At 41.0% G+C, this 12591-nt stretch overlaps 1 protein-coding gene across 1 annotated transcript in view; it reads right to left on the reverse strand.

Moving 5' to 3' along the window:
• The window catches only part of LOC148526854 (desmoglein-2-like), a 51933-nt gene that overhangs the window by 20791 nt on the left and 18551 nt on the right, over window positions 1-12591 (reverse strand). Inside the window, exons 3-6 of the mRNA XM_088469579.1 lie at window positions 10033-10161; window positions 7562-7723; window positions 1981-2125; window positions 93-253 (exon numbers count right to left, since the gene is read on the reverse strand). Of these exons, the coding sequence (XP_088325705.1) occupies window positions 93-253; window positions 1981-2125; window positions 7562-7723; window positions 10033-10161 (597 nt within the window). The remainder of the gene's footprint in view (window positions 1-92; window positions 254-1980; window positions 2126-7561; window positions 7724-10032; window positions 10162-12591) is intronic.

Below are 12591 nucleotides of genomic sequence, written 5' to 3' on the forward strand. Positions count from 1 at the left end.
GTTGGGTTCTTGCCCCCCCCTGAACTCCCCAAATTTCCATAGAGCTCTCAATGAATAAATTACATTTTGTATGTTGAAACAAGGCCCATTACCTCTCGGTCAAGTGTAGCCACTGTTGTTAGAACTTCACCATTCTTAGTCACCATAAACATCCCAGGCTGTCCTTCTTGAGAGAGAATTTTGTAAGCGAGCTCAGAATTTATGGTATTTTCCTCATCTGCATCAGTTGCATTTAGAACCATAACAAGAGAATCTGCATTAAAAAAAAAAAAAAAAGGTATCAAGTATACATTGTATTCCTGCTTGTATAAACTGTGGGGTCTATTTACTAAGCAGTGTTAGGAGGCAGAGTGAAAAGTGATAAGGTACCAGCCAATCAGCTCCCGACTGTAATTTTTCAAACAAAGCCTGTGAGATGGTAGTTAGGAGCTGATTGGCTGGAACCTTATCACTTTTCACTCTGTCTCCTAACACTGCTTAGTAAATAGACCCCTAAATGTACTAATGGATTACGCTTTATGGCCTTATTTAGAGTTACAGAGGTATTCAATATGGAGCGAAAACTCAGTTTTGGCGATGATTTTGCACAGATGACGTCATTTTTGCATGTTTTGGTTTTACACCGTATTCAAATTTCAAAGACTTTTCGCAGGTTCGAAAAGTCTTTGAAAAAAAACGGGGATAACTTTTCACCACTGAATAGGTGGCGAAAAAAAGTGCAGAATTGGGGTTTAGGGGTGCAGGCTTAAAAAAAAAAAAAAAAAAAGCCTGCACCCCTGGGATTGACATTTTAAAAACAACTGTCAAAAAAAAAAAAAGGAAAAAAAAGTGTTTAACAATAAGGAAATAGGTTCAGGGCTATTCCGCAAGTATGCGGCAGGTGTTATCTAGAATAGATAATTAGCGGCAGGTGCATAGTTGCAGAATTTTTTAAAAAAAACTTACTTTAGGGACATAAAAATATGCTAGTACCCATTTTCATGTACCCCAAATTTGATGGGACCACTTAAAAAAACGAAAAATATAACCGAAGTGCTCTTCTGCAACACTTCTTCAATGTCGGGAAAAAAACACCTGCCGTGGCTATTTAAATACCAGACTTTCATTTGCAGGCTAAAATGGGGGTACCCATAGTGATCCCCCATGTGTTTCAGTTTTAGGGGGGGTCCTACAATTTATTCCAGATAAATTTCATTTTTTTTCGCAGATCCCACTTCGCAGGTTCCCGTTTTCTTATATGTTTTATATTGAATACGGGGATAAAGCACGCGGCCGCCCGCCTGATACTTTATCCCAGGAAAATCTCCGATGTGGAGCGAAAAGTCCAGCACGGACTTTTCGCTCCCATATTGAATACCCCTCTTAGGAGCAAAGCAAAAAATAGGTGCAAATTTGGTCCCGGACAAAGCATGTCGCGAAGCAAGTAGTACAAATGCATTCATTTTTTCAAACAGATATGGGCAGCATTATTTTTACACTGTAATTTAGAGTTCAGCTAGACAAACTTCCGACTGTATGCACAATTTATACTTGCCTGCATGCAGTGCAACATGGTTTTGCCAAGGTGCAAATTTACTCCTTATTTATTGTCTAGCTTTAAATGAGTCAGGACATCTATAACTGGTTGATATCAGCGCACGTCTAGAGATGGCTACAATAAATATTAAGACAGCAGTGCCAGCACAATTTTACCTTGAGTCAGCATATGACATGCTGGAGAAGAGTACCCCATAATTAGTAGTGATGTTGCTAGACAAATAGTACATGAGAAGTTTACAACCAAAATAACTCGCCATCTTAGACTGAGCTAGATAAATGAGAAGTAGAATCTGATTGGTTGCTATGGGCAACATTACTTCTTAAATAGAACTCCCATCTTAGTAAATTTACCCCTAGGTCTTTTTGAACCCATGTAAATTAACCTGACTTCGTGGAAGCTGGTCTATTACTGTACATAAAGTATTTCATTAATACACTTACTTGTAGGGCTCAACTCTTCAATGGTACCAATAAACACTTCCTGTGTAAATACTGGACTGTTATCATTTATATCAATAACTTTCACTCGTAGATCTATAGGAGGTTCCACATCTTTACCATACTGATCCCGAGCATATCCTTTTAGCTGACACAAGTAAAAAAAAAAAAACAAAAAAAAAAAACTGTAAGTTTATGTCCTATTGTAACGCATTAAACCTTAATAGCAATGTTTGTGAATGATAAAATAGCTTTATCTATAGATCTGTATATAACAATCTATTGTAAAATTAGAACCATAAGACAAGTCACCAAGGAATGTTGTGACCATAGAAAAACACCAGACTGCAGGGTAAGTGCTTTTATACATGTCATGGAACTCCAGATATAGCCTTCTTATTAGACAACAGGGGATATATTACTACTTACAAATAGAAACTTCCATATTGTTTTTAACAACACAGGTATCTTATATACAATAATTTACATTTACAAATGGAACAAGATTAGGCTAATTCTTTGTAACACACGGGGTTGGCTGAGGTGCACTTAACCCCTACTCTGAGTGTATCCACAATGTTTCGGCATTAACAGCAATAATTATGGAAGCCAAATAGCGCATCAGATATGTGTGCTATGTTGTTTAATGCATGAGAAGTATTGCTACCAGCTTTTGTATCTCTGTTGTCCCTTTATAATATGCATGCTCTAGAAAGAACACAATACTTACAGATTATGCAGCCCATGCTCTATACCATAAATGGGATGCAGTCAGGATACTGGCACCCGCTATCCCGCCTGCCGATATCCTGACACTTACATCCCGACATGGGACTAAAGATAGCTGTAGAAAATCCCGACACCTACCATTAGCCCCACTACGGAATCCCGACATCCGGCATACCGAACGATGGTATGCCGGGTGTCTTAGCATCTAGCCGCACTGTGGAGGGGGGGGGGGGTGCAGGTTTAGGAACCCCAGGGGGGAGGGGGGGGGATTTAGGGTTAGGCTCGCCCCAGGTGGGTTAGGGAAAGAGGAGTGTTAGGCGTAGGCACCCCTCCGGGAGGGTGGGGATTAGGGTGCGGGGAAGGGAGAGGGTTGAGGCTCTAACAGGGGGAGGTTAGGGTTAGGCACCACTAAGGGAAGGTTAAAGGTTAGGGGGGAGGTTTAGTGTACTTATCTTCAGCTATCGGGATGTCTACCCGCCGGGCTGCCGCTGTTGGTATTTGATCCGGCGGCTAAACATACAGATTCCCTGTAAAGGGTGAAGTTCTACTACCAGTGTCATTATACTAAATCAATATTTTGGAATTGTGTGTTATTATATACAGTGCATACGGAGAGTATTCACAATGCTTCACTTTTTGGAATAAATTCATTTTTGTCCTCAAAATTCTACACACAATACCCCATAATGTACATAAGTATTTATAACCTTTGCTCAATACTTTGTTGATGCACCTTTGGCAGCAATTACAGCCTCAAGACTTTTTGAATATGATGCCACAAGCTTGGCACACCTATCTTTGGGCAGTTTCATCCATTCCTCTTTGCAGCATCTCTCAAGCTCCATCAGGTTGGATGGAAAGCGTCGGTGCACAACCATTTTCAGATCTCTCCAGAGATGTTCAATTGGATTTAAGTCTGGGCTCTGGCTGGGCCACTCAAGGACATTCACAGAGCTGTCCTGAAGCCACTCCTTTGATATCTTGGCTGTGTGCTTAGGGTTGTTGTCCTGCTGAAAGATGAACAGTCACCCCGGTCTGAGGTCAAGAGCGCTCTGGAGTAGGTTTTCAACCAGGATGTCACTATACATTGCTGCAATCATCTTTCCCTCTATCCTGACTAGTTTCCCAGATCCTGCCGCAAAAAAACATCCCCACAGCATGATGCTGCCACCACCATGCTTCACTGTAGGGATGGTATTGGCCTGGTGATGAGCGGTGCCTGGTTTCCTCCAAACATAACACCTGTCATTCATGCCAAAGAGTTCAATCTTTGTCTCTCATGGTCTGAGTCCTTCAGGTGCATTTTGGAAGACTCCAGACGGGCTGCTATGTGCTTTTTGCTAAGGAGTGGCTTCCATCTGGCTTCTCCTCTCCACAGAGGAATGCTGTTGCTCTGACAGAGTGACCATCGGGTTCTTGGTCATCTCTCTGACTAGGGCCCTTCTCCCCCGATCAGTTTAAATGGCCGGCCAACTCTAGGAAGAGTCCTGGTAGTTCCGAACTTCTTCCATTTATGGATGATGGAGGCCACGGTGCTCATTTTGACCCTCACAGCAGCAGAAATTTTTCTTTACCCTTCCCTAGATTTGTGCCTCGAGACAATACTGAGGTCCACAGACAATTCCTTGGACTTCCTGCTTGGTTTGTGCTCTGACATGCACTGTCAAGTGAAGAAAGAAAGAAAGAAAGAAAGAAAGAAAGAAAGAAAGAAAGAAAGAAAGAAAGAAAGAAAGAAAGAAAGAAAGAAAGAAAGAAAGAAAGAAAGAAAGAAAGAAAGAAAGAAAGAAAGAAAGAAAGAAAGAAAGAAAGAAAGACCTTTCAAAATCATGTTCAATCAACTGAATTTACCACAGGTGGACTCCAATTAATCTGTAGGAACATCTCAAGGATGATTAGTGGAAACAGGATGCACCTGAGCTCAATTTTGAGCTTCATGGCAAAGGCCGTGAATACTTATTTACATGTGATTTCTTAGTGTTTTTTTTTAAATTAAATTTGCAAAAAATTTTTTTTTTTACACGTTGTCATTATGGGGTATTGTGTGTACAATTTTGAGAACAAAAATGAATTTATTCCATTTTGGAATAAGGCTGTAACAAACTGTGTAGAAAGTGAAGCGTTGTGAATACTTTCCGGATGCACTGTAAATCACATTAATACACAGTTTCTCAGTGGTGGCAGTTTGAAATTTTACATTGTACTGTAAATTTCATAGTCTATTATTATCATCATCATTTTTTTATATGGCGCCACAAATGTTCCGCAGCGCCTTACAAAGTACATAAACAAGTTGTAGACAAGCGACTTACAAAACAATACACTACAGGACCAGGACATGGATAATATATATTCCTACATTAGCGACCATAGCACCCAGATAAGCAACAGAGCATAAGCACCAAGTGTTAGGTGCCCTAGTGGTGAGTAAGAAGTAGATGAAACTAAAGTAGGGAAAAGCACAAGAGGGTAGAGGGCCCTGCTTGTAAGAGCTTACATTCTAAAAGGGAGGGGAAGACAAACAGGGTGACACAGATGGGGAAGAAGGAGCATGTAGCAGGGCGTTAGAATGATAGCTGGAAGGCTTTGATGAAGTAGTGGGTCTTAAGAGCCCATTTGAAGGATTGCAAAGAGGTGGAGAGTCTGATGGGGAGTGGGAGAGAGTTCCAGAGGTGGGGAACAGCGCGGGCAAAGTCTTGGAGGAGGGAGTGGTAGGAAGTAATCAGCTGGCATGAAAGGCGGCGTGCATTAGTTGAACGAAGAGAGCGGAGAGGAGAGTGAAGGGAGATGAGATCAGAGATATATATGGGAGAAGATTGGGTGAGGGCTTTGTAAGTGAGCGTGAGAACCTTAAATTGGGTTCTAAAAGGGAAGGGGAGCCAGTGGAGTGTTTGTAGGAGAGGGGAGGCAGATGTAGAGCATTTGTAGAGGAAGATAAGCCGTGCAGCAGCATTAAGGATAGACTGGAGAGGAAAGAGATGGGATTTGGGGAGGCCAGATAGGAGGAGGTTACAGTAGTCCAATCTGGAGATGACCAGTGAGTGTATGAGGGTTTTAGTAGCGTCCTGGGTGAGATAGGGTCTGAACTTAGAAATATTTTTGAGATGGAAACGACAGAACTGTGAAAGGTTCTGGATATGTGGTTTGAAGGAGAGGGATGAGTGCAAGATAACTCCAAGACAGCGCACCTTGGGACTAGATGAGATAGTTATTCCATCAATTGATAAAGAAATAGTGGGAAGTGAGGTTATGTTGGAGGGTGGGAAGATGATCAGCTCTGTCTTAGACATATTAAGTTTAAGAAATCGCTGGGACATCCAGGAAGAGATAGCAGAGAGACAGTAGAGATACGAGTCGAGTCAGAAGACAGGGGGAGAGATTAGGGGAGGAAAGGTAGATTTGAGTATCATCAGCATATAGAGGATAATGGAGCTCAAAAGATCTGATGAGTTCACCTAGAGAGGAAGTATAGTAGTGGTACAAGAACAGAACCTTGGGGAACAACTACTGTAAACGGCTGTGGGGGGAAGAGGAGTCATGAGAGGAAACTGAGAAAGATCAGTCAGAGAGGTAGGATGACAGCCAGGAGAGGGCAGTGTCACGTAGACCAAGGGAGTGAAGGATATGCAGCAGGAGAGGGTTGTCCACAGTTTCAAAAGCAGCAGAAAGATCAAAGAGAATGAGAAGAGAGTAGTGGCCTTTGGAATTGGAAACAAGGAGGTCGTTGCTGACTTTCGTGAGGTCAGATTCAGTGGAGTGGAGAGAACAGACTTTTAAGAATGGGGGAGACAAGGGCATGCTTGAATGCAGAAGGAACAGTGCCTGATGAGAGGGAGAGGTTAATGAGTTGGGCAAGATGGGAGCAGGCAGAAAGAGAGGAAGCGGAGGAGGCGGGAAGGGAGGACCGGATGAGGGCCATGACTTCATCTCCAGATACAGGGGAGAAAGATGTTAGAGTTGGTAAAGTTGATGGGGAGGGGTGATCTGGGAAAGGAGGAGGTGGAGAGCAGGGGGACTGGTTGGATATGATGTCCTGACGTATGGAATCAATTTTAGATGTAAAGTAGGTAGCAAAGTCAAGGGCAGAGAGCAAGGAGGGGAGACGAGGAGGGGGTGGGCGAAGGAGGGAGTTGAAAGTGGCGAAGAGACGCTGGGGATTAGAGGACTGAGAGGAGATGAGGATCTTGAAATATGACCGTTTAGCGAGGGAGAGAGCAGCACTATAGGATGAGCGCATAAATTTGAAATGGAGAAAATCTGCCTTAGAGGGTGATCTTCTCCACTGTGGCTCGGCGGTTCGTGAACACTTTTGCAGGTATCTGGTGCATTTGGAATGTCTATGCAATATTCTTATTGTGAATGTTGGGGATATGCTGCAATATATATATATATATATATATATAGAATTTAAGAAGACTTTAGCGTTTCCAAGCGCTGCAGCATATGCTGGTGCTATAAATTATTTTCCAGATGTGCTTTGCAAAGAAATCTCGTCAATAAAACATCCATTAAAAATCCATGGGTGGAGACAATTATTCAAAAAATAGTGAAAACAGAAGAAGTGACAACATATAACATAACATAGCACAAGCAAGCGTGGCTTAGGAGGAGCTTGCCAAGTGCGCTTCCTGTCCCAAAAAATATGTTCTGTTTCTATGCACTTTGTCATCGCACATTTTCAGAAAAGTTTGAGACACACCAAAGATAAGATTATTTACAAGTCTGAAATCACTACTCCCCAAATATATATATAAAAAAGGGATTTAGGAAGAGATCACCCTGCAATAAAAAGTAAGGATTATTGGTCATATACTGAAAATAGATTGTTACTGTAAAACAACTGTTAAAAACAACTTACAAAAAACATTGGTATTTCTTCTCTGTCCACAATCCCAGTTACATTTAATTCACCCGTTCTTTCATTAATAATGAATATACCAAGTGGTGCTTCTGTAACTCCCTTGCCAGTGATAAAATAGCGAATTCTAATATTTGGGTCCAGTTTAATGTCAGACTGTATCTGGTGGGGTAAAAAAAAAAAAAAAAAAAAAGCAATTATTTAGTATAGCCATATTATTATTATTATTATTATTATTATTATTATTATTGTTGTTGTTTATTTATATGGCACCACAAGTGTTCCGCAGCGCCTTACAAGGTACATAACCAAAAAGTGACTTACAATAAAATACAATACAGTGAAGGACAAGGACATGGATAATATACATTGATACATAGGTGGCCATAACACCCAATTAAGCAACAAAGCATAGGCACCAAGTGTTAGGTGTCCTAGTGGTGAGTAAGAAGTAGATGAACATAAAGTAAGGAGAAGCACAAGAGGGTAGAGGGCCCTGCTCGCAAGAGCTTACATTCTCAAGGGGAGGGACATAATAAAGTGACTTAACTTTATCGGGGAGCTGAAAAATCAGACAAACTAAAATAAATAAAAAGTTTCCTAGGGCTCTATTCAGCAATGTATTTTTTTTTTTACTTAAAAGCAGAAACGAGCGTTACTGCATTTAAGCATTTTCACTTTTCAGCAAAGGGTCAAAAGGAGAAGATAATGCAGTTATGTTTTCCATTACTACCCATCTCAGAGGATCGCATGCCACTCTACAGTGCGTTAATACTTTTGCTATTCTGCAAGTAAAAACATGTAAAAATACTCAATAAATCTTAACTTTATATTATGCCATCTCAGAATGGTGCTATATGAAGTAAATACTTTACCTTCACGAAAACTGCAGGGACAGAAGGAAATTTTCCCATCAGTCCCTGCAGGATCTTGAAACTCCGCCCCAGTCTCCTTCCCTAACGGCAAGTGTCCAGCTCCAGCCTCCCAAAAGTGTCTACATGATTACAACTGAATGTGTTCATAGGCTTTATATTAGTCTATAATACATCTAAAAACTAATGACTGTACTATCACACCCAATGTAAATACTGGGTATTCAGTAGGGTGGATATAGAGTGTAAAATAAAAACATAATAAAAAATGTCCGGGTTATCCAGAGGAAATCCACAAATGAAGTGGAAATTGCACAGAATAGAATATTAATAAAAGCTACCTCAAAGACTTTTGTAAAACAATAACAGTAAAGGAGAGTTATACAAATCCACAGTTAAACACTAAAGGAAACTTCATTAGATGCAGGGTGTGAAATGGACTTTTAATGCACTTCGTTCACAGACTGAAATAAATCCAAGGCCCAAATTCAGGGTCTCATTTATCAACAAGTTTTATCATTCACAATGAGTGATAAAACTCGCTGCATATACTTGTTGATAAACGAATCTGTGGGGTAAATGTAATAGACTTGCGGCTTTGAGACATCGGAAGGTCCTGTGCAAGGCAGCCCGATGTTTTAATGTAGCAGTCTTTTAGTAGGCAAAAATCAACCTGTTTACGCCTGATATTGGTAAAGGATTTGTCCATATTTGACCAACGCCACACCTCTTTATCGGACTCCTCATATAGGATGGGAGGGGTCTCCTCCTCTTGTGAACCCTCAATTGACAAAAAAACTCAACAGAGCTGAACAGAATCACTCAATTATGTATAAGGAAGAATAGCCAGACTGCTGAGGTACAAAATGCTTCTTTTTACAAAGTCGACTTTTTCAAACCAGTTTTTTAGGGGTCTATTTACTAAGCTGTGTTAGGAGATAAAGTGAACGGTGACAAGGTACCAGCCAATCAACACCTAACTTCCAGTTTTTGAAACACAGCTTGTGACATGGCAGGTAGGAGCTGATTGGCTGGTACTTTGTCACCGTTCACTTTCTCTTAACACAGCTTAGTAAATAGACCGTTTTACAGCATTTTCTGTTATTTTAAAAATACAATTTAGACATTTTTTGATGTTACTTAAAGGAAAAAAAAACCTGACAAAAATTGTTTTTTTAATCCAAGTTGCAAAATTTACATTAATTCAGATTGAAATTGACAAGTAGAATAGTCTGCAAGTTGCCATTTAGGATGAAAATACAAATTAGTAGTAAAAGGAAGTACGGAAAATACTTTTTGAGAATATATATTTTAAGAAATTTACAGACAGTTCTAAATAAGTCATACTGTGCAAAATCAGCTTCAACTTCTAAGGTAAGGTAAAACTGGGAAGGATGATTTACTAAACCTGCGGCTCTGATCGGCGGCTGTGACCAATTGTTTTAACGCGGCAACAGAAATAACTGCTAAACCAGCATGATTTATCATTGATTCTTGTTGCCATTTTAAATCAGATCAATCCGTCAAAGCTTTGACAAATCAACTTAGTAAATATACCCCATAGTCCAGGTATCAGTTACATTCAACAAGTACACTTACTTTTGCAATGGGATTCTTATAGGAATTGTCCTGTTCCTCATATATTGAAACTGGTGGGATGACCCATTCTCGCTTATTTCTAACTAAATTTATGGATCCGTCATCATTCTGTAGACTCCTTTTCACCATCTTTAAGAAATGCAAATATTAAATTGCAACATTTTACAGTACTATATATCACTTTAACCTCACAAGCCCACACCCTCTTTCATTCCCTAATTATTATGCACATAATGTTATTATAGTGAACTACTGCATCGGCTAGAACTTTATGCTATAAATGTTATAGAAATATAAGAATTAATTGGTGGAATAAGCACAGATGGAGCCTATTTAGTAATAGTCACAGCACTGCCGCCTTTATTAACAGTCTGTCTCATAACAGACATTTTTCCAAAAATACCTCCTGTACTAACTATAAAGGCCCGTACACACTAGATAATGTCTAGGGTGTACAACCTAGTTAGCAACAGGGCCCAGCACATTGTGCACACACACTTGCCGATGCAGTCAGCGATGGTGCGACGGCCATTCTGCATTCGGCAACATGGCCCACGTTAACGATATTGCCAACGACGCACGGGACCACGCATAGTCAGCGACATAGCAGTTACACACTCGATGATTTGCCAGATATGCCGCTTCAATCCGCCAGATCGGACGACATATCTTCTAGTGCAATGGTCTCCAACGTTAATTGAGGTGTTAGCTACTTCAGAAAAAAAATAAAATCTGGCTAATAATAACTGAACAATTTAAGGTAATTTAATGGGAAAAAAAAAAATGTTTCATAGAAAATGAAATTATTACAGTGATATTGTTGTAGTTTGTAAATAAAATTTAAGCACAGGCACATTCCACTGTTAATTACCAGCTCCAAGGAGGTACGTGCAAGTAGAGGAGCAATAGATATAGGAAGGCTGCTGTTTGATTTTCTGGCAGGGCTGTAGCATAGATGCTGTGGGTGGAACCACGAGGAAACACGTCAGGTAATTGCTGTAGAGGCTGCGGTAATCACCTGACGTGCTTCCCTGTGGTTCCACCCATGGCGTCGATGCCACGGGGGAGAACATGTCAGAGGTTACTTCCTCCTAGTTGACTCGGCAGTACTGCAGCTAAGTGAGCTAAAAAATTAAGACAGCGAGCTACAGGTTAAAAACCACTGTTCTAGGCTGTACTCTGCTTAAATCGCAGGGCCAGCAGTAGCGATCACCACTGTCCCTGCAATTTATATTTTTGGCATATTGGAGGAGAAAGACTCATTGGGCTCTATTTATTAACATTATTTTTACTAAAATAAAGTGAAAAAGGGTGTTTTCACACCCGTTTCACATTATTTTAGTTTCACCTGTAGTTATTACAGGGCAATTGGAGTAGAATTAGTAAAATTCTACTCCAACCCCTAGTATCACTTATTTTTAGTAAAGCAGATCGCATTTCCCATAATTGTAATGGGAAATGTGATCCGACCAGAGTTATTAAAAATAAATTGTAAAAAAATACCGGGGGAAGCCCTGTGATAATAACGCCACCTGGAGGTGGCGTTATCCAGGGTCTCCCCCGGTTACCGGGCTCCCACTATACTCTAACGGGGAGAGCAGAGGTGGAAGCCGGTACCAGTAATCAGCTATGTGGTCTAAACAGACCGCAAGCTGATTGCTGTAAAAAAAAGAAAAAAAAAAATTGAAACATTTTTTTTTTTTACTTACCTGAATCCAGGGACCAGTGATCGGGCCTCCGGTGACGGCTCCTCTCCGGTCAGCTGGTCTCCCATAGTGCACTGCGGCCCGGTCATCAGGTGATCGGGTCCCAGTGCAGTATGGGAGATCACCTGATCGGGAAGCCCGGAGAAGATCACCGGAGGCCAGGAGGATGCAGGTAAGTGTAATAAAGGGAGGGGGGGGGGGTCGCGGGGGTCCGCAATCGCGGGGGGCGGGGCTTAGCATCAGTGGGGGGTAGCAGCGACGGTGGGTCGGCGCATGCGCGGGCTCTTTGTCGCGGTATTTTTTCCAAAAATACCGCGACTAGAGTGCGGATGGGATCCGCAGGGACAGAGCTTTATCACAAGCTCTGTCCCTGATATAGTAAATCCCTGCGATATTGCCTGAATTCGCAAAGCGAATTCACTCGGTAATATCACACTACAATCCGCATTCAATATGTGGATTGTAGTAAATAGAGCCCATTCTGAGAAAAACAGACACTGTGCATGTGCATAATGTCATATACCAGAGCCGCTTGGAGGCCTGCGAGAATGTCTCCATAGGCATAAAGTGGTTTACACCATAAGAGGATGGTGTAAACCTACTGAGCCAAACTCCAAAAAGCTTTGGATTTCAGAGTTTGGTATATAGGGATCAGACCGTAGTTCCCTTTATTAATAATGGGGCTTCAGTCTGCAGCGTTAATAAGCCTTTTGCAGGAGATTTCTGTAAAATCTCACATTGAGTTATTAGTACACAACAACCGTTCACAAAATAATGCAGAAACTGTAGTTTCTGCATAATTTTATTAAAATTGGGCTTAATAAATAAGTACCATAGTAGTTATTTGAGAAAC

The sequence above is a fragment of the Taudactylus pleione genome, unplaced genomic scaffold (assembly GCF_031769625.1).
Source record: "Taudactylus pleione unplaced genomic scaffold, aTauple2 ptg000093l, whole genome shotgun sequence".
Taxonomy (NCBI): Eukaryota; Metazoa; Chordata; class Amphibia; order Anura; family Myobatrachidae; genus Taudactylus; species Taudactylus pleione.